General features: G+C 48.4%; 1 protein-coding gene across 1 annotated transcript; it reads left to right on the forward strand.

The window, feature by feature from the left end:
- The first annotated feature begins 244 nt into the window (after window positions 1-244).
- CXCL12 (C-X-C motif chemokine ligand 12) lies at window positions 245-17,424 on the forward strand. Its single transcript, XM_032226876.1, has 4 exons — window positions 245-486; window positions 6,418-6,535; window positions 10,734-10,820; window positions 14,841-17,424. Exons 1-4 carry the CDS (start codon window positions 423-425, stop codon window positions 14,854-14,856), a joined length of 285 nt encoding a protein of 94 aa, XP_032082767.1. The 5' UTR covers window positions 245-422; the 3' UTR covers window positions 14,857-17,424.
- Window positions 17,425-21,350: the final 3,926 nt, after the last annotated feature.

Raw genomic sequence — 21,350 nt, forward strand, 5'->3', positions numbered from 1 at the left:
CAGGGAGCCCCGGGGGGGGAGGGGGGCGCAGCGCTGCTCCCCGCTGGGTCCCCCCCGCTCCGTCCCTGGACGCTGCGAGGGGGGGGCGGCGGAGGCAGGCAAGGAGCCCCCGAAGTTCAAGGCGGCCGCCGGGACAGCAGCGCCAGCAGAAGCCGAAGGGGGGGGGGGAGCGGGGAGGCACCGGGCCGGCTCCTCAGCCGTCGGGGGAAGGCGGGCGGGGGGCGGGCGCGGGCGGGGGGGGGGCTTGGCTGCCTTCCCGCCCCTTCGGAGGCAGGAGGGTCCTGGTGGAGGCAGCCGCCCGGCCTCCTTCCCCGCCCCCGAAGCCCCCTCCCCCGGGCCCCCAGCCTCTATAGAGGCCGGCCGGGCGGAGGGCCGTCCAGAGAGGGTTTCCTTCGCCCGGCCACACGCAGCCCAGCTCCGCCATGGACCGCCGCCCGCTCGCCCTCCTGCTGCTGCTCCTGCTCGCCGCCCTGCACGGCTCCCGCGGTGAGTGCCCGCCGGAGCCCCCGCGCCGCTCCCGCCGCCCACCGCCGCCTCCCCGCCACGCGCCGCGCCTGCTTTGGAGGGAGGCGGGCGGCGGCGGGGCCCGGGCGGGCGCGGGGCTCTCGGGGACCGGGCTCCCCCGGGCAGGGGCTGCCCCGTGGAAAGGCTGGGCGCCGCGGGGGGAACGGGAGGCGGGCGGGGAGGGAGCCGCGCGAAGTGGGCCGAGAAGCCGCTGGGCGCCTTTCCGCTGCGGCGACCCCCGAAGGGGCAGCGAGCGAGGGAAGCGCTGGAGTCGGGCCGGGCCGGCTGAGCCCGCAGGGGGAGCCCGGGGTGTGTGTGAGCCGCTGGACTCCGCGTTGCTCCGGCGGGGACTGCTGAGCGCCGGAGCGAAAGGGGCGCGCGGATTCTCCGGGAAAGCGGGCAGAAAGTGCCTGGCGGGGCTCCCGCCTCCTCTAGGTGGGCAGCGGGTGGAGGGAGCCGCTTGGCCTGCCGGTGCTTCGGCCTCTGCGGGGCTCCTGGCTTCCCGACTTTCCCCTTATTCTGCCCCCCCCCCCCCAAATCCCCTGAAGAAAGAGGGTTGGGGGTGCAGAGGCTTTCGGTCCCTTCTCCCGCAAGCATCGAAGGTTGGAGCCCGCCTGTGGGCCTGCTGGCATCAGGCAGAGACCCCGATGGCCCTGGGAAGAGTTGGCATCTTTGCTCCGGAAGCCTCCAGCGCTTCTGCTGTGGGGTGCAGGGGGTCCCTGCTCTGTGTGTCTGTGTGTGATCGGGCTCCTCTTTCAGCCTGCCGCTCCCCTCCAGAGAGTTTTCTTCTGGGTCTGGGCTAGGCTGGGAGGCAGGGAAGCCCACTGCCCAAGAGCCACCCGGAGGAGACCTCTTTTGGGGGGTGGGGGGTCTTCTGGTCAGGACTGTTAGGGTCTCTGGCCCTTGAGAGTCCCCGAGGCCCCTCGGAGGCTTCTCAGTGAGGCTCCCTCTCCTTGCTTTCTATTCCCCTTTTCTGTCCCTCAGCTCTGTTTCTACTCCTTTCCCCCTCACTCTGGAGGATTCCTGCTTCCAGGGGAGGGTCTTCCAGGGGTCCCGGTCAAAGGTGGTTCAGCCTTCCAGCTGAGATCCATGTTCATTTCTGAAACACGGAGACGGCTTCACTCAGGAGGCTCTTGGGAGGAATTTCAGTTCACACCTGCACACAAGATACCCAACTTTCCTTCCCATTTCTTGCTCTGGATGGCAGCTTAAAAATGAAGTTATTTTGAAGCTGCCAGCGGTCTCCTCCCCTCCTCCTCCTCCTCCTCCTCCTCCTCCTCAGTCTACATTATTCCGCAGGGACTTTGCATGGGTGCCCTCAGGAAATGTGGTAGGGGCACAGCTTGAGAGCCAGGTCCGACCTACAAAAAAAAAGGGGGTTTAGAGTTTTAGGAGAAAATGTTTTTAACGGGGCAAATCAGATTTCCTCAATGTTAATGCGGAGGATCAATCAGTTCTGGATTTTAGATCCACCCTTTGTAGAAGATAGATGAGAAAGCTCCTTCCTGGGCTCCCACTTTTTAATTGCAGAGAGGAAGAAGCAGGGAAGAGGACACCCTCACCCCTGGCGCTTCCCCCCCCCCCAGGGGCTCACCTGGGCTGGAGGTTGCTTGTGCCTCACCTTCTCCCCAAGTTGGGATAAAAAGCGCAAGATTGAAAGAAGGAGGCAGAAATATTCTTTGGTCTGCAGATGGTTTGCATCATAAAACAACCTTTAAAAATGATTCCACTTTCAATGTTACGTTATATGTGACAAATATACAATGCTAATGCTAATACATACATACATACATTACTGAATCCATTTTAATGTCCTTTTTGGCTGAATGTGACTTGTAGAAGCAGAACTTCTTACTCTAGAGAGGAATCTAATAACATTTAGTCCTGTTCCCTGAATTCTTCTGCACCTCCAGCTTCTTCTAGCTATGGAGAAAGAAAGCTACACTCCAGCGTTGTGCGGTGCTTCAGTAAGGTTCACAAGAAGGTGTTTCTGGATGTGCAGAAGAGCATATACCACAACTGTGTAATCCTGCAAATAGACAGACCTGCTTTAATAGGTCGCACACAGATAGAGCATTTCACACCTTTCTCTTTCCCCCCCCTCTCCCCCCTCCTTCACTTCCCTCTTTGTCTTTCCCCTTGTGAAGGTCTGATTAACTTTGTAATCTGCAAAATTAGGAATCCTGATTGCACAGGATTTCCAACCCAGCGGAGGCTATAATTATGATTAAGTTGCATGAGCTTACATCCTTAATTTTAGACTTTCCCTAACAATGGATGAGCCGTGCTTCTCTAGGCATATTTTTTCCAAAGGAGCTTTTCTTTTCATTAGGAAATTAGGCATTAGGAAAAATAGCTGAATAATAATCTATCAGTAAGAAAAGAGGACTAAATACGGGGCTGCTTCTTGTTACGTTAATTAATCCAAATTTTTTTCTGAAGGGTTCACCTTGACAGGATCTGGCTTGGTGCTTGTGGAAAAGACTTTGCATAACTATAAAGGGGGGGGGTGCTTTTGAGGAAGGGTGCAAGTAAGATTTGTATAAAGTTTGGCACTCCAGAGCTTCTCTCAACCTCGGCAACTTTTAATATCTGTGGACTTCTGCCCCCAGAATTCTGAGAGTTGAGGTCCACGGATCTTGATGTTGCTAAGGTTGAGAGAAGCCGGGCTCCAGGGTATCCCATTGTTTTCTATCTGCAGCCCACTTCATGTATCGAAAGGCTAAACTCTTCCATGTTTTGAAAATTGTTTGCATGTCTCAAAGTTGCATTAGAGAACAAACTGAGAGGATACATTTTTTTCAACCTGGATGGACAATCAGTGCTTCTCTATGGTTTCAAAAATAATTCAGTTTGGAGATGAATCCAGTGCACCCCTTCTTTTTATTCCTTGTGCTGCTCCTCTTAAGCCCAGGGGCGCAGATGGCTCAGAGAGGTATGCATGCCTTGTGTGTGGGGGGGGGGGGGGCAGAAAGGGCATTGGGTAAAACCAGCCCTCCATGCCTTCTCCAAGAGTTCCCCAGGGATCTTCACACCCAGACCAAGGGTGGGTCCCTTGTATTAGCCAAATCATGAAGGTTTAATGTAAGATGTTAGTTTTAAATTTTAAAACTCCTTGCGCTATTAACATATTCAAATAGATTAATCACAAGGAAATAGACGCGGGGACTAAGGACTAGAAGGGGTTAAACCCGTAGCAGGATGGCAAGGTTGGAGTCAAAAAAAGGTAAAGCTCAGAAGAGGTAAGGAATTTTTTGGAGGGTGCTGTGAGAAGGTATAGAAGGGGAGGGAAAATAAAAATGAGGAAAGGCGGAATTGTTTGGACACTTCATTTGCATTGCCTGAATTTCTTTTCCTTGGAAGAGAAACCATTCCTGGCATGATTGAAGGGAGGCAAAGAGAGCTGCAGATCGATCAAAGCACTGCAAGAACCCCCATTTAGCAAATTCAACCCTCCAAACCAAGAAAGATTATTTATTTGCAGCCCAGGGCAGCACATTTACTCCCGTCCTTATAACCCTGCAAGGTAGGTTGGGCCAACAGCTACAAGCTGTAAGTAACGGTTGAGCATCCACGGGTGACAAGACTCCGGGTGTCCTTGCTGAAGAGCAGCCCCCCCCCCCGTTGGCTCCCAGGAAGGGAAAGGAGGTGGCCGGGGTGACCAGGGTTTTGGAAGACGGGAGCTACAGCTCAATCGAGTTGGCCAAGCTTTTGAGGACAGAGCATTGCCAACTTAGGAGCCAGTAAGTTGCACCAAGCTCACCTTCATAAACTCCTCCTAACGTTCAGAGCTTGGTAGAGCCGGGGAAGAAGGAATTTGGCCCACCTTGTTCTCAGCAAAGAGTCGGACACTCCCCCCCCCCTAATGTCTTTGTGTCAGAGATGGATGGATGTGAACGTGTTGGAGTTGCATCTGCTTGAGGATCTGTTCCCAGGGAGCAGGGAATACCAGGTGGGGCTGGTCCTTTGCCAGGCTCCCTTTAAGCAGCTTTGGATGGAACCAGAAGGATGCTTATCAAATTTGCAGAGCATTGCAAGCTGGAGGGGAACGTTTAATACCTCGGAGGGGAGGAATCGCAACTCCAAATGGCCTTGGAAAGCTCCAGCATTGGGGCAAATCCAAAGGGCTGATGTGCAACATTTGTTTTTGATTGGGGAGACCTAATACTTCCTCTTAAATCCCTGCTTGAATTACACCACGTGGGTCCCTGTCCTGCTTGTCCTGTTTCACCACAAAACAGACCCCCCTTTGCATTGGAAATGAGACCCTCCCAGGCGCTCCCATCCCCCAGGGGGGCTTTTGCACACCTGCTTCACGGAGGGACCCTGTTTCCCTTCGAAAGAGCGGCCCCTGCAGCCGGACCCCACATCCCCAGGGCCATTGACAGCGGCATGGCGGCTCTCTTCTCCTGATTTGGGCCAGCAGCGCCCCTGTTCGCATCGGCCTGTTAGTTTAGTTTAATAAAAATTAAACTAAACCCCATCACACCCCTTGCTCACGGGGAGAGTTTAAGAGGAGAGTTATCAGGATGTTAAGAAAGTTTTTGGAAACCAAGGCCAAGGCTTAATGTTTCTGTCTCTGGTTTGATCTCCTCCCCCCCCAATTCCTCCTCTTTTGGAGAAACAAGGAGCTCAGAAAATGCCCTTCCAGACAAAATCTATTCTGCGTTTTATAAGGAATCTTTCTAATCATCACACTGCGCCCCTTTTAACACATATTCCAGCCCCCCCCCCTTGTGCAATCCCTTCATAGGCATCCAGTGCAGCCCATAATGAAGCGACCTGCTTTGAAGACAACCTGATCTGAACAATCCCAGTTGTGTTATCCGTGCAACACACGATGCCGCCCGCTTCCCCATCCAACGCCCCCGTGGCTTCCGTTGTGGGTCGCAGGCAGCTGCTCCTCACATTGTAGCAGCTTCTTTTACGTAGCAACTACAGGCTACCTGCCCCCCCCCCCCGTAGATAAGGATACTCTGCAATCTCTCTGGCCTCCTGGGCTGCCAGATACTCTCCGTTGCTTCTGTGTTTCTCTTTTGTTGCATGCTGCATTATTGCCAAGACTTTTCTGTTCACTTGGGCTCCTTTGTGCTGCTGGTAGCTTTGGGCTCTCCTAAGGAATTCCTCCCTCCTTCCTTTGACCTTAAAGCCAGCCAGGTTTTCTGACTGATAAGGGTGGGGCGTGGGGGGAACCGGTTATCTGCTGCTTCTGCCACGAGGCTGCAGCAGCCGGGAGGAAGACGCTTCCAATGCGCTTGTAGCAGCGAAGGAGCAGCTCCTAAGGATTCCTTGTTCAAAGAAACCGACTTGTAAGAGTATCCCTCCTATCTTTGATGATGAAGTTGGGACCATCAGGCTTCCTCTGCCAGTGCTGGGGGGGGGAGGGAGGGGGGGGGAGAAAGGGGGTGAAGACTTCAAACATTCACAGCTGCCCCCCCCCCCCGAAAACTAATTGGCAGTGAGACTGAACCCGGCTCTACCTGCAGCCCAGTTTGCAGTAATTGCCGCCCCCCCCATAAGATTTGTGGTTGCAAACTTGGAGCGAGCCCTCCCCCCTCCCCTCCCCTGGCCCTCCCTCCCTGCCCAGGAGGCGCTGCATATGTGGGGAGGGGGGTGTTGCATTGCGATTTCTTTCTTGTCTGCCTTCTCATGCTGCCCCGGGGTCAAATTATTTAGCAGGAATAACACTGGGGAGGCCAAGTGCCTTTCAGCTGCCCCCTTTATCTTGGGTAATCGCCGCCAGTCCCCCCTCGGACAATTAGCCGGCTCCTTTTAAAAAACCCGCTAATGCCTGTTCCAGGTTCTCGCCCCACTTTTGTCTCCCAAAACCCATCAACCAGAATGAAGGGCTGGGATTATCTGTGCCCGTCGGGCAGGGAACCTGAGCCTCTCCTCTCTTCTTCTGCCCTGCAGGGAAGCCCATCAGCCTGACGTACCGCTGCCCTTGCAGGTATTTTGAGAGCCACGTGTCCAAGTCCCAGATCAAGCACCTGAAGATCCTGACCGTCCCTGGATGCCCCCTTCAGGTCATGTAAGTGTCTCCTTCGCACACCTGGGATGCCGGTTGGAAGCGCTGGGGCTCCATCCTCAGAAGGCCGGCGCTCGCTCGCTCTGCCTCGAGTTCGAGATACGGCGTTTAATTAGTCTGCAATAAAAGATGTAAACTAGTGTCCGAGTGGAAAAGCAGGTCAGTTTTCATTCTAGACCCGATTAGCACGTTCTCCCTCCCTCCCTCCAGCTATTGTGAAATTTGAGGGCATTCCGTTTATTTTCAGTGGTGTTTATGATTTAAAAACATTACTATTGCTATGATTTTTATTTTGGGTTGCAGCGTTTTTAGGAAACGTGATTTTAATCTAGCTGGAAAAGAGAATGGTGTTAAGTCTAGAAAAACGGTCTTTGTCTTTGAAATGGCGGAAGCGGAGACTGAGATTTGGAGAGAGTTCAGCGGTCCACTTTTTTCTTTAAAAAAAAGACCCGAATCCTCCTGCTTTTTATGAAACTCCAACGAAATCTTCCTGAATGTAAACAGAAAAAAAAACTATCAGAAAAGGGACAGGAGAAGTTTTTCTGCCCTCTTGTGGCTCCTTGGCATAAATGCTTTGTGTTGCCTAGAAATTTAGGTTTAATTCAAGAAGATGATTAAATGAACTGCATGGGAAAATTATAGTCTTGGTAATGGCCAATAATGTTGCTCAATTGCTGTCGCTGTTCCAGTGAAAGTTTTGTATTTTATTTTGCATGCGTTTTTCCCTCGTGAATAACGATGAGGGTTTGTGGTTAACATCTGTAATATTTCCTCTCATTCGCTTTTTGCTCTTTTTTGCTCTATTTACTGTAAAAACAGAGTAAACGATGCTTCTCTGATCCAGCTAGTTTGCAGGTTAATCCTTGGTAATGTCAGCTGAATGCTTCATTTGTGCTTCAAGGTGTGTTTTATATGAAACAGCTTTTTTTTAAGAAAAAGAAAAAGAACAAGGAACAGACTTGATGGAAGCAAATTAGAATGGAGCCTTCAGAATCCGATTTCATGGCCTGGAAGGTGCCTGGTGGCCCCATTTTTCTTGCAACCTCTGCCGGCCCCGGTGGGCAAATCTTTCTATTTTTGGAGGCCTCCAGGAAGACTTGTTTTCTTTTAGCTTTTATCTTGTGGGTTCCTGATTCAGTTGTATTTGCTGCTATTTTCTATTTTACTGTATTTTGATTTTGTTTTATTTTTCATTTATAATTCTCCTTTTGTAAACTATCCTGGGTCCTCTGGGAAATAAAAACGATGCAGCTATAAAAACAAATCCATAAGTACTTGCATCTGTTCGAGGAAGAGTTTTACGCCTCGGCAGCAAGTTATAATTTATGGATGGTTTAGCCTTGGGGTTTCTCAACTTTGGTGAATTTTAGATGGGTGGACTTCAACTCCCAGAATTCCCCAGCCAGCCTACTACAGCTGGCTGGGGAATTCTGGGAGTTGAAGTCCACCCATGTTGAGAAACCTTAGTTTAGGCCATGAGATGCAGCAGACTTTTCCAACTCTGGCAACTTTAAGATGTCTTTAGGACTCTCAGAATTCCCCAGCCGGCGCCTTAAAGTTAGCAAACCCTGAGTTACAAACTCAGAAAATGACTTTTTCTACCTCAGATTAGCCTCTCGATTCAATTTAGTCTCTAATTGTGATTTTGAAATCCGAGCCCTGCCTCCCATCGACTCTTAATTGGAAATAAGGCATTACTTTCCTTTTGTTTACCGGTTTGACAGAACTGGATCACATCCGTCAGGAGTAGCCGTTTTTTTTCCTGGGCAGATTAATTCTTCCAATATGCTAAGTTCTGGTTTTGTTCTTCTTTTACGAAGGAAATTGTAAATTTTGTTTGGCAGATTTAATGGCAGAATGGATCAAAATTGGCAAACATGTTTGAGGGAGCTTTCCGAAAGAACACGGCCTCCTCGGTTTCACCTCAGGTTTCCTGTTTTCAGGATTTTAAAATAACGGTGTTTGTGTGGAAGAGGCCGGAGCCTAAAAAGCGGCACCATTTGGGTGTCCGCAGGGACCTGAGAAGTCGCGGAGGTTGGAACCGGATAGCGCTTGGTGATTGACGCAGTGCAAAGGGCAGCGGGCAAGGAAAGGATCCTGGCACTCGGGGGTTGCAAACACTGATCTCCTGGCGACCCTCCGTCCCCGGACTAAGAGGGTCCTCGGGGGTTTTTGTTCCCACGGATCAAAAGAGGCAAAGTTCACCGGTGGCGGTGGGGAACCGCTGCTTTGAATCTCTTGGGCCCAGCTTGGCATCTGCAGGGCCACCAACCTCCGGGTACCAGTTGCCCATCCAGTGTGCCCGGGTGATGAGGGCAGTGCCCTTCCGCAGTCTGCCAGAGGGCCCTCGAGGCTCAGCTCTGGCAGGATCAGTTCTGATGGTGGGGAAGTAGAAAAGTTGTTCTCGGGGCTGGATTTGTCCTTCAGGCGGGATGGGTTTTGTGGCTTTATGCCCTTTGTTCTCTAGACCTCGCTTACCGACCTCTCGTTTAGCGATTGTTCAGGTTTACGACTTGTGAGTGGCCTGGCCATCGCATCATCCCCAGCATCATCCCCACGGTCAGTCGGTCGGTCGGATGCTCATGATTTGGGCACGGGGACTTTGATGCTGGCCTCCTTTCCTTCCACCCTTCCCAGCACGAGAGTTGAGCAAAGTAGGATCGCTTGAGCCCCGTCATCCGTGTCTCAAACGAGAACTCTTTCAGCTGATTTGTTCAACAACCCATTTGTTTACTTCTGTGGCTGCCTGTGGCATTACCAGGAATTTTCTCCAGCACCAGAGCTCAAAAGGGCGAGCTTCCTTGTTATCCTGCTTCCATCCTGGGCCTTCAAAATGCAGAAGAACCCGTCTCCTTTATCCTCATTATCCTTTCCCCTTAAAGCATCCCTCTAATATAAACAAGATAAACGTTAAAACCACACAGGAAGAGGGGGCGAAACCTTACATGCTTCCCTTATGCTAAACAGAGCCACAGTTTATTTATAAGTACGGTTGTGTATTTGAAGAAAAATTAAAATTGGTCATAAGTACTTCAACTTGGGTGATTTTATAGAGAAGCTTTATAATTAACTTCTTTCTCTTCTACCATTAAATGTGGTTGAAATGAAGCAAAAGTATACACTTTCTTGGGAAAGAGTAAAGTATGTGAAAATGAAATGTTTTATATTTGCATTTTCGACTGATAGGTTTTGGAAATTGATTTGTATTCTGCTTATATTGTTTATAAAGAGAATTCTGCCTGAGAACGTGGATTGCTAAATAGAAAAGATTAAGCAAGACAGATTAATTACGTGTCCTGCTGAAAGGCTTTCCTGCAGCGTATGAAGCACTCATTATAGAGTGTAGGGCTAACACAAAAAGCAGTTTCGGACTTCCCTTATCAGTTCACTGGTGAGACACAGTCTGTAGCTTGAACAACCTATTTTCAGGGTATTCCATGTGTTGAGGAAACCAGCAGATTGAAATTTCCATTGAAAATAGCCTTTGCTGGGGAAGGGGTTCAGAAAAGCTCTTTTGGTCTACTCATCTAGATGTGCTTGTCTGTTAAAGATGGTTTGGTACCAATGAAGGAGTTCAGACAAGCAATTCCGTTGCTCTTATCAATCGCTGACTCTCAGGCTCTTCTCCCATTGCAGAGTTGCTGAATATTGTTGCTGTCAGAGAGTACAAAATGTTGTTGAGTTTGTTCTTTCAGTTCACCTCCAAAAAGTACGATCATTTGAGATCCCTTCTCCGGCGTTTTCTGCTTAGCAGCCAGAAGTGTCACTCACAAAACTATGCCCTATTGTTCTTCGCTCTGTAGAAGGAGGTTTTTTTTTCCATAGAGAGGTTGGAAGAGGTTCAAAATTTCCCAAATTGGCCAAATGGAAATAAAAACAGTGTAACTTACCACGCGCCTTCCGAAGGCAACTCAAAAGCTTTGGGGGCATTTAACTTCCGGCCACCATGACCTTGGTTTGAAGGTGGCCCAGCTATCGCTCAAGAGGGCTGCTTTGTGTCAATTTGTGGTAACAGCCACAAATGTTTTTAATGGTTTTAATTTCACCATAATAATAAAAAACTTCATTGTGTAATGTTATAAGGAGCAGATGCCTTTATTGTCCCTGTCGCAAAAGTTGAACTAGCAAATTCTGGTTTGGTTTATGTACGCGAGTTTATTTTCTATTCTCTCTTTTTTCCCTCTCCCCTATTTTTCGGCAGCGCAAGACTGAAAAACAGCAGCAAGCAGATCTGCATCGACTCCAAGTTAAAGTGGATCCAGGAGTACCTGGAGAAATACTTTCAAAAGTAAGCCGCAACCCTAAAGGCCTCACATCAAAAAACCCCCTGGGGGAAACTGTGATGGGCAGAGACTGAGGCCTTGGTTTCAGCTCAGTTTTTGGAGGCTGCTTCACGTCTGTCACCAAGAGAGATTCTCAGTTTTTGGGCCAAAAGAGATAAGACTCAGGTGGACCAGGTGCCCATCAGGTACCCCACAGTAGTTCTCACAAGTGGAGGACTTGTGAATGTCACGCACCAGATTTCCTGGACCTTTTTTGCACATTCTTCTGAAGTTGCCCCAGAGCCAGTTTTGGAAGCTCTTTATCCCTGTGCTCCCGGATCTGTTCAGATGGTCTCTGCTTAAATATGTTTTCATCCAGGCTTTTCATTTCCAGCAGTTGAAGGAAGACGTTGACCCCAGATGCAGTGAGGGTAGCCTCTTGGCAGCAATCTTATATATGAATGTTTTTACTGGAACGACCAGGGTCTTTGTAGGCGCTGGACTTCAAAAGAGTTGGCCCCATAGCTGTCCTTGCCGAACTGAGCCTTTGAATTCCCCCCCCCCCCAATGCACCCCGGAGATCTATTTTTCCACTCTGCTTAAGGCCACATTTCAAGCCAACCCCAAGTGAGATCCTCTCCTCCCCTCTCTCCATTTAACTCTCTCGGCTGCTTCAAGGCATCCTTGCCCACAGGTGGCCAGATGTAACACGAATATCTAAATCTACATTAATGTAGCAGCCTATCTACTTTTCCCTTGCTCTAACAGTGTACTGCATGTATTATGTACTGTACATGCAAAAAAGTGGCTAGTTTAATACTATAAAAGCCCTACTGTATATGGGGATTTATTAAAAAATGCTTTTTAAATAATAAAAATTATGCTTTTTTAGATGGGCTGTCGTCCGTGGTTTCATCTTCTCAGCTTTCTTCTTGTGTTAACCAGGCTGTCGCAAGGATGCAGTTTTGGGAAGTTCAAGACTTATTTTGAAGCCTTGAAGGTTCCTGCTAAAATATCAGCTCATTGCTCACTAATCTCTTCTGCCTGTTTTCTTACTTCTTCTCCATGTTGTGGGTGCAGGGGACCAAGAATACAGATTCAGCGACCCACAACTAGGTGAAAGCGCCACAGTCAGTCCTTGGTCGTGCTAAACCAAACCATTTAAGTTGTGTTATTAAATAGCTGCATACTGGATAAAGGTTGTTTTGGGGCTGACCAGTTTCCGTTTTAATTTGTCGTCCCATGGATCCTGGAGGGCTGGAAGTGACCTGGGGAGTCTCCTAATCTATGCCCTTTGCACCATCCCAAATCCCGTTAACCCAGAGCGCAGTACCCCTATTACCCCAAATAATGCAGATGGCACCCATGGACTACGGCCGATTCCACACACCGGGTGCCCCTTACGGTGGCTGAGAGGGGAGGATGGTTTCACCTCCCCTGCTCCACAGCCACAGCCACTTTGTCCTGCCGCTCAGAGCAACGGGGGATTGTCAACCTTTCCTACCCCTGACTCCCAGTTGGCCTCGTAGCTGTTCAGTTGGAGCTGCCAATCAACCTCTGCAAATCCTGAAAACTTTGGGACTGACGCTTTTCCCAGGAGCCCTTTGTGAAGCTGTGACTCCAACAGGGTGACAGCAGGACTCTGGTGGGTGTTCCCCCCCCCCCCGGAGTCTTTTCATGCTCCAAAAAGTCCCACTAAAAACAGCCCAGTTGAATGACAGCGGGCGTAAGGCAGAGGTGGTGGCAGAAGGAAAGGGGCCACTGCTCAAACCTTTGGCTCGGCTTCTGAACATTTTAGGACTGATTTAGAATCCCAGATAAGAGTTATCTATCACTGCACCTGCTGACTCCCCCCCCCCCACTTCCAAATTGCCCTTGTGATCCTGTTGGCAGCCTCTGGGGCTGCACTGACTTCAACAGGACCCCCAACGGCCCAGGAGGACCAGCGTATCTGTTCCTCCTCCATTATGACATATCCCAGGGTTCCAAAATAAAGGTCACAAGGGAGCCACGCCTGGAAAGATGCAAAAAAGTCAGCTGCGTATTTCAAAATAACGTTAATAGCGATCTACAAAGCCAGTTAAGGAAGCCCCTGGCCTAGCAAGTCTCAGAGAGGGGAATGAGATTGCACCAAGATCAACAGATTTCGGCTAGTTCATGTCAAAGGGACTTTGCTACTCAGGACAATGCAGTGCTTTCTTCCCAGGCAGTCGTGGGTTAAAAATCCAAGTAAACCGCATACATGCTTGTTGCCCCTGAACTGAGGAAGAGGAGGAGGTGGTGGTGGTGCTTTTGGGGGGGTATTAGGTTAAGATTCTTTGGCTGCCATTGAATTAGCTCCCCATGGTTCCTCTACTGTTATCCTGTATATTGTGAAGAGCCCTGCTGGCATGCATGTGGCTGGAATGCAGGATGGCAGGCTGACTCTGCCCGCAGCCTGCAGTTCAATCCTGACCGGCTCAAGGTTGACTCAGCCTTCCATCCAGGTGGGTAAAATGAGGACCCAGATTCTTGGGGGCAACAGCCGGACTCTGTAAGCCGCTTAGAGAGGGCTGTAAAAGCACTGCAAAGCGGTGTGTGCGTCTTAAGTGCTGTTGCTATTCTTCACCTTTGTGTCCGTTTTAGATTTAGATTTTAGATTTTATTAAGAATTTATATGCCGCCCTTTTCCCTGGAGGGACTCAGGGCGGCTTACAATAGTGAGGGGAAGGGGGTGCAAGACAAGACTTAAAGGAAAAAAAATCGTGAATAAAAGAAAATTATCCATAAAAACACAACATTCATTCAACATTCGGGCGGGGTGAGAGTAATCCGTTGCACCGCAAACCCTCCTTGTCAAGTGAGAAAGCAGCGCTGGCAATAAAAGGGAATCCAAGCGGCTCCACTTGAGCTCGGCAGGCCTTTCCCTGGCACAGGAATCGGGAGGCTCAGGCAAAAGGCACAGCCGCCTTGTGTTGCTCCGTGGGAGGAAGGTCCCAGGCGAGCCGTGTCGATAGGAGGGCTTCCAGGAAGCAGCTAGGCAGGCAGAAACTCTCCTCTCTGCAGTTTCTTCTCTTTGCTCCAGGAGCCTCTTTCTCCCTCCCTGGAACTTTGTTGCCTTCAACATTGGACTCCCATTGTGTGTGTGTGTGGGGGGGGGGAGTTTAGGCAGGCAAGCACTCCTGTTTTAATGACCCAGGATACCACTAAGTCAAAATCCCAACAAAGGAAAAGCTTTGCTTTCCTCACTTAAAATTTTAAAAAAGGTATGCTTTGATACTTCAGAACTTAAAATTAGCAAGCGGTATAAATAAAACTTTGGCCACGGTTAGAATTCAGTTCTATGCTACCTTCCCAGAAAGGCCCCTGTTGTGGTGCTGGTTCTCTGTTGTAATTAGGTGTCCCGTTAGGCTAGAACTCCTTCCGGGTTTCATCCACAGTTGAAATCACCTCCCAAAATGTAGAAACTTCTGTTGAGTTGAGCACATCTTCGGGTTGGCTTGAAGGACACATCCGGATGGTTTTCTAGATACGGAAGCAGCTTCCTTTTGAAAGCTTTTGGGCTGCTACTTTGAGTCCAGTGTTCACCCTGCATTCACCTACAAGAGGTCGAGCTCTGCTTATCTTAGTTTTTTGCCCCAGCCAGGATCAGCCGAGGGTCTTCGCTTGGCCAGATGGGAAGGCATGAAAGGCTCTTCGCTTTGATATCGTGCATCACTTTGCCCTCCTGGCGTGCACTGGCCCTATTTGCTCGGAGGGGGTCTTCATAGCTAGATCTAGAAGGTTCCGTAAAGAAGCCCTCCAGTTTGGAAAGGCAGCAGAAAACAACTTAAAGGGGGCCTAAGATATTCCCAAGCCTAAATTCTGATTTTGTACTATGAACACTATTGGAATCGACCTTAGCGAGCAACGACTTCCTATTTTGTAAATGGGGGTGGAAAGCTGGCTTCCTGCCAATGCCCCCCCCCCCCCGGTGGGCCTGGAGTTGGCATGTTCGTTTTGATAGCTCCGACCTCGTCCCGTGGAGACCTGGCTTGATGGAGTCCCCCTCTGTTCTTTACCCACAGGAGAGTCAAGCTGTAAGCGAGGAGCAGCGCTGCCTGCCTGCGGGATGCTTCTCCGTAGGAGCCGGATCCCTCCGTCCCCCACGTAGGAAATGGCTCCGTACGCAGCACCCTCTTCCAGGCACCAGCACGCCCCCCCCCAGTCCTCGGCAAAGGAGAGCCTCGGGCTCAGGGCTCCACGGTGAAGTTCTCGGCGCCCCCCGAGGCTCCACGCTTGCCCCCCCCTCCCCCCGAGTTCCTTATTTGCACAGAAACGCCTTGTCTTTGCCAATATTGTCTGATGTAGCAGGAACTGCTTGGTTTATTTTTATTTTTTTATTTTTGTGTCACTAACTTCAAGAGCAGCAACTTGTATGAACAGAGCATTAATCCTCTTCTTCTGCTGTGCAGAATCCGGGCAGTGACCCCTTGATACGTTTGCATGGGAGAGAAGGGGGGAGGGAGGAGGGGGGAGACTTTGGGGAGAATCATTCAAAGGGTGTGTGTGTGTGTGTGTGTGTGTGTGTGTGTGTGTGTGTGTGTGATGGCCAACGCTGTCTTACGCTATAGTGGTTTCAGGCAGCGAGGGAGGCCTCCAGGCAGCCAAAAGATAATTTTCAGAGAGTGAGAGAGATGGAAAGGATTTCCGGTCTCCGCATTCAGAATCGGGAGAAGGAGTGCATGGCGGATATTTCTATTTCTTCTCAGGGAACCCTATCTGTGCCGTAAGCGACCAAATTTTATGTCTCACAAGCTGAAGAGATTTTTATTGTAATCATTTCTAGGATACTATGAATTATTATAAACACTTTTACAAGTGAGCCCTGTGGAGTTTGCTCCTGGACCAAATAGCAGAACATTTTTTTTTTAGTTGTGGTAAAAAGTAGCTTTTGAAAATCAGACTTTATTACATTAAATGGAAAACGAGCTGCCTTCACAGCCACTTCCCTCCCCTTAGAAAGGGAACCCCGCACCTCCTCACACAATCCGCACCACAGCGAACAGAGAGGTTCTCCCAATCGTTTCCTCCCACTTTTAACCACCCAAACAGCAACAACAAATTGCCATCCAGGATACGAGAGTGGAGACTCAGGACTCCGGTGGCCTTTAAATGCAGCTAGAATGCAAAAATATTTACTTTCTTGTTCAAATTGAAATGCCAAAGATAAACTCCAATTAGCACTAGGTCGCCAGTCTTAATCGGCTTCTTCAAATATATTTTCCCATCTCCAAATTCAGTGTACCAAAGATGAGACACATCAGCTTGTTACTATTGGGAGGATCGTAAGATGTTTTGCTAGCATGGTTTAGTTTTGTGCATCCCCCCCCCTCAAAATAAAAGATGCAATGAGCTTTCAGTAGCTATAATTGGGGCTATCAAGGCAGCTCCAGATTGCCCAGCAATGACTTAAATCAGAGCTTCTTCAACTTGCAACTTTAAGATCACCGCACTTCATCTCCCAGAATTCCTTAGCCAACATGACTGGCTGGAGAATTCTGGAAGTTGAAGTCCAAAGAGATTACAGTTGACAAGGTGGAGAAGCAATAACTTAAATAATGGGACGTTGGGAGGGGGCGTATCATTGTGGACTGCTGGGGGTTCAATTATATCTAACACTGCAGGCACACGCGCATCACATACACACTCACAACCTTCTAGTCCTACCCATTCCACGCACAATGACCTGCTTCCGGATATAATAATAAGAGTATTCCGCATATTATGCTATGTTCCTAAATACCTTTGGCAAAGCTAAACGCTGTTCAACTGAGAGTAGTCCCACCTTCCTTTGGATCGTGGAGGATTCTGTTAGTAACAGGAACTTGCTGGGCAGGTGTTACCTTTGGAGGCTATGCTACATATTGGGAGTGCTAATTAATACTTCCTATTCTTAATATACGCTTTTACTAAGGAGAAAATGAATTTAACTTCCAAAAACCATCGAGGGACCCACACAAGAGTTAGGGTTCAAATTCCAGATGCCCCAAAGGTATCTCAGTAACCCTATTTTTTAAAAGGGCATGGAAACTGCAGGGGGCCAGAGGCCTCTGCAGACCCTTAGAGGAAGTGAAAAACCAGCTGATTGCTGGATGGCAGAAATCACGCGGATTCCACCAGGAGCGTCCCGCCGCGCGTGATGCTTACGAGGGGTTCCTGCTGACGCCCCTCGGCTGCGCTCAGGCAGCAGTTCCGAAATCCCTCCGTCAGAAACCAGTTAGCCTTCCTGCCCTGCTGTGGCTTAGCAGAGAGAGAGAAAGGAGGCGTGAGAGAGAGGGAGGGGGGAAAGAGGGGCTCAGGTGAGCCCCATCTTGAGGCAGCCCGGCAGGGACTCCCTAAGAGACAGGCGGCTCTCTCGGCCTGGAGGAAGATCAGATCCGGCTTTGACGCCTGGGTCGTTTTCAGGGCAAGCAGTGATTCGTGCTATCGTTCTACGGAGGGTCCAGTTGGCAGGCCCACAGGTTTTCCCAAAATAATGTGAAAAAGACTTTTCATCGTGAAAAGAAAAATGTATTAACTACTTCATGCAACTTTTTTTTGTAAATATATATTTTTGCAAAGTATGTAAGCACTTGTTAATTTTCTTAATAAAGTTTGTATTCAGTTTTCCGTCTTCTCGCCCTTGAAGTCGTTTGTGTCTCTGGGTCCGATCTCTACAGACAAACCTTTCTTCAAAGGATAACGTTACGGTTTTTGCTAAAAGACGGTGTATTTTTCACCACTATTCCTTTTCAAGGGCATTTTTGAGGACCACAATTTCCCTGAGTTGCACTGATGTTGTAGATGTAGACCAGGTTTTTCCCAACTTAGCCACTTTAGGATATGTGGGCTTCATCTCCCACAGTTGATGGAAGCCGAGGGGAGATGAGAAATTCTGGGAGCTTAAATTTGCCAAGTTTGAAAAAAAATAACTTTGGTCTCCATCATATCCGCAGAATTTGTTTAGTCCCCATCCTGAAACTGTCAAAACTCCTGCTGCTCTCAGAGTGGGCTCTTCTCCCACATTGAGGATGGCGTACGTTGTGCTGCTATTGGTACAGTTTTAATGTGATGCTCTGAGGCCCATAATTGGTGGGTCACTTAACCAAAACTCCAGTTCTTTTTTTTTTGTATAAAAGTTTTCTATTTTTAGACAGACAAAGACAAACAAGACATAAAACATAAAACCATCATCAATTACATATACATCTAGCATGTCGTTTGGTTACAAGCATTTGTGCATCACCTCTTTCAATGATATATGAAGTCACAGATGGTCCATCAGGTATTCATAGGTACATCATTATCATTATAGATCATACGTTCAGCTCCAATTGTTACTCCTTCATTTTAAACAAATATTCTAGAGATTATATATATATATAGTGTCACAATCCCTGGTATGCCCTTTATTTATTTATCAGCACAAATACAACACAATATATATATTCCATTGCATCATTATAAAGCTAATAATAATATGTCTTTATGATATCACCTATCTTGTTCTATTATTCTTACAATGTGAAAGACTTCTCCAAAATTTTTCATTTCCATGTTTTTTTTAATCTAACCAGGAACAAATCCCATACCTTATAAAATTGTTCATCTTCTTGTTCTCTAATTTCGAATGTCAATTTACTCATTTCAGCAGATTCCATTATTTTTCGAATAACTTCCTCCTGCGTTGGTATTTTCTCATTTTCCCATTTTTTTTTGCAAATACAATTCTAGCTGCCGTTAAACATTTACAATCAAATATTTCAGATCTTTATTATATGTTTCTGATATGATTCCCAATAAAAAAAATCTCTGGTTTAAAGTCTATGTGTTTTTGTATCATTTTCTCCAACCACGTGTGGATTTTAGTCCAGTATCTTTTAGCTTCTATGCAAGTCCACCACATGTGGTAATATGAACCCGGTGTCTGATGACATTTCCAACACTTTTCCGACTTGTTCTTGAACATTCTTGCTATTCTTGTTGGGGGTAGGTGCCACCTGTAAAACATCTTATACAAATTTTCCTTATATGCTGTTGACATTGTCATTTTATAATTTTGAGACCACAATTTCTGCCATTTCTCTAGTTCAATCCCAAGTCCAAAATTCCTCTCCCCAAGCTATCATAGTTTCTTTAACTTGTTCTTCCTTTAACTTAACCTCTAGTAAGTGTCCATATAATTTTTAATTACTTTTTCATCAGTACCTGTCAACATTTTGTCTAATTCAGTCATTTTATCATAGAAACCTTCCGTTTTCCGATCTTTGTCATATCTAGATTGTATTTGCACATATGAAAACCAATTCATTCCTATTCCTTCCTGTTTCAACTCTTGCATAGATTTAAGTTCACCCTCTGCATTCAATATTTCACCATATCTAACTGTTTGTTCCTTTTTGTATATTATTGGATAGGAAAAAGCTTCAATAGTTGAAAAGAACTCCAGTTCTTTTCAACATCAACTATTGGGTGAAAACCCTCTTTCAGTTGGCATGCAGTGTGTTCTGTACACTATGTTGTGTCCCCCCCACACACACAACACAATACTTCCTATTACTCACTGAACATTTTAAATTTTATTATTCATTGACCACTAGGAGTCAGCAAAGATTTAAAGGTTATTTTTAAAATCCCTTGGCTGCCATCTAGTGGTTACCCGATTTGTGCAGCTGAAGTGGAACCTTGAATAGATATTAGCCCTCTGGTGTGACCCTGGCAGGAAGCACAAGAAGATGAGCTAAATCTGCTTTAAGGATACATTAACAGAGTCTTGCAAGTCCGAAGCACAAACTTCCCACCACCACTTTTAACTGCCTGATCCCTTTTCTTTCTCTGGCCATGAAGTCCTTGGGGGGGGGGGGGCTCTTCCTTCTCTTGCCTGACTGCTTCTTGGGCAGCACCTCCTTCCCTTCTCCCTTAAGGTCATCCACTCACCACATGGCAACACATGTTGAACGGTTGGCGTTTGAGGAAAGATGACCTGTGAAGGGCCCTAAATACAAAGGAGCTGGGTCTCCTCTAAGAGCAGCAGGCAGGAGAAAAGGAGCTGCAGAGGCGGAAGGGCCGGGTTCCCCCAATGGCGCCAGGGAAAGGCCTGGTCAGGTGTGGGTCTCTGCTCTCCGCAGCCACCCCGGCCTTGTCGAAGGAGAGCCCAAGGGGGCTGCAGCCCTCGGCTGGCCCAGAGGTTCTTCAAAAGCCGAGCTAAGCAGGACACCCGGACGGTTCCTGAGGGTGAAGCCTTCAGCAATTGGCCTCTTTCTGCCCCAGGACAGCAAAACTGCTCAACTCCTATTCTGGCTGTTCAGAGTTTTCTAAGGTGAACATTTTTATGTGCACATTTTATCTACATATACACATATTACATATTTATCATTTCTTACTTTAGTTTTTGCTGTTTTGCTTCTCCCCTTTCCCTTTTTAATTAAACTATTGTTTTAATTATTTTTCTTCTTATTTTATTTGATTAAATCGCTTATTTAATAAGCCGTGTATTTAATTATTGATCAGGGCAACAGGCAAAAAGGGCCAAACCCATGAATCCCACCCAGGGCCTGGGAAGGGGGGAAGGAAAGGACAGGCGGGGAGGAGGAGGAGAAGAGAGGCAGGAAAGAGCTTCCTACGATCTCCGAGACCAGATGAATCCCCTCTCAGAATCCATAAGCAACCGATGGATGGATATCGGGGAGAGATGGGGGATCATAAGCCTTTGACATATCATGACGGAGGGATCCTAGGGGAACAAACGTCAAAAGAAGGGAAAAGGAGGATCTTAACTACAGACCAGAGTCCGTTGGTAGCTGAAAAGACCCTGCTCTTTGCTTTGAACCGAAAGCCCCCGAGAGTCCTTTGGGGCAACCTCAACATTGAATCAAGTAAGCAAAATGAACCAGTCTCCTGACCTAACACGGGGGCCGGTTGTGAAGAGGCGGCTGGGGAAGAGCAAGGCCAGCCCAAGTGAGACGGGGTGTCCCAGCGCTTGTCAGAACCCTGGAGAGTTCAGGGCAGGGATTGGGGGGGGGGGAGCTGTTCCTCCAGCACCTGCTTCCCATCAGCTGAACCTGGGACGTTGCCCTCTGCCTGCTGCTCCATCTGCCTTTGTCTCTCTCTGGAACGATGGTGGGCGAGAGCTCAGGCGAGTCCTTGGAAGAAGAGGCGAGTCCTTGGCCAGGGCCAGCCTAAGCACGAGGGCCGGCCTGGGTCAGCTGCTTCCAAAGGTTGCTGTAAGTCACTGCACTCCAAATGCTTTTCTTAAGGCCTTTTCTATCCTGGGGACCCATTTCTCTCCTTCCGTCTCCGCTGGGACCTTCTCGGCTTCACTTCCACTGCCTTGGGCCTAAGCCAGTCCAGTGAGGGGGGGGGGAGGGGGCTGTATTTCATTCTTTAAAAAAAAAGAGAGCGAAGAACGAAGACCTCCCTGGGCACTTCAAAGGGCGAAGACTTTGCTGGCTTTTGCTGGCTGCTGGGGCACCTGGCCGTGGAGTAGCAGGCCCTGAAGGAAGACGGCTCAAATTCCCCACCCAGAATTCTCCCACATCCTCTGCTTCCAGGACGAA

Source organism: Thamnophis elegans, chromosome 11 (genome assembly GCF_009769535.1).
Source record: "Thamnophis elegans isolate rThaEle1 chromosome 11, rThaEle1.pri, whole genome shotgun sequence".
NCBI lineage: Eukaryota > Metazoa > Chordata > Lepidosauria > Squamata > Colubridae > Thamnophis > Thamnophis elegans.

Excerpts from the sequence above, each read along its gene's own strand:
- CXCL12 (XM_032226876.1), top strand. The coding sequence starts at position 423 with ATGGACCGCCGCCCGCTCGCCCTCCTGCTGCTGCTCCTGCTCGCCGCC. Across the intron at positions 487-6,417 it reads CGCCCTGCACGGCTCCCGCG|GGAAGCCCATCAGCCTGACG; the intron begins GTGAGTGCCCGC and ends TCTGCCCTGCAG. Across the intron at positions 6,536-10,733 it reads GGATGCCCCCTTCAGGTCAT|CGCAAGACTGAAAAACAGCA; the intron begins GTAAGTGTCTCC and ends ATTTTTCGGCAG.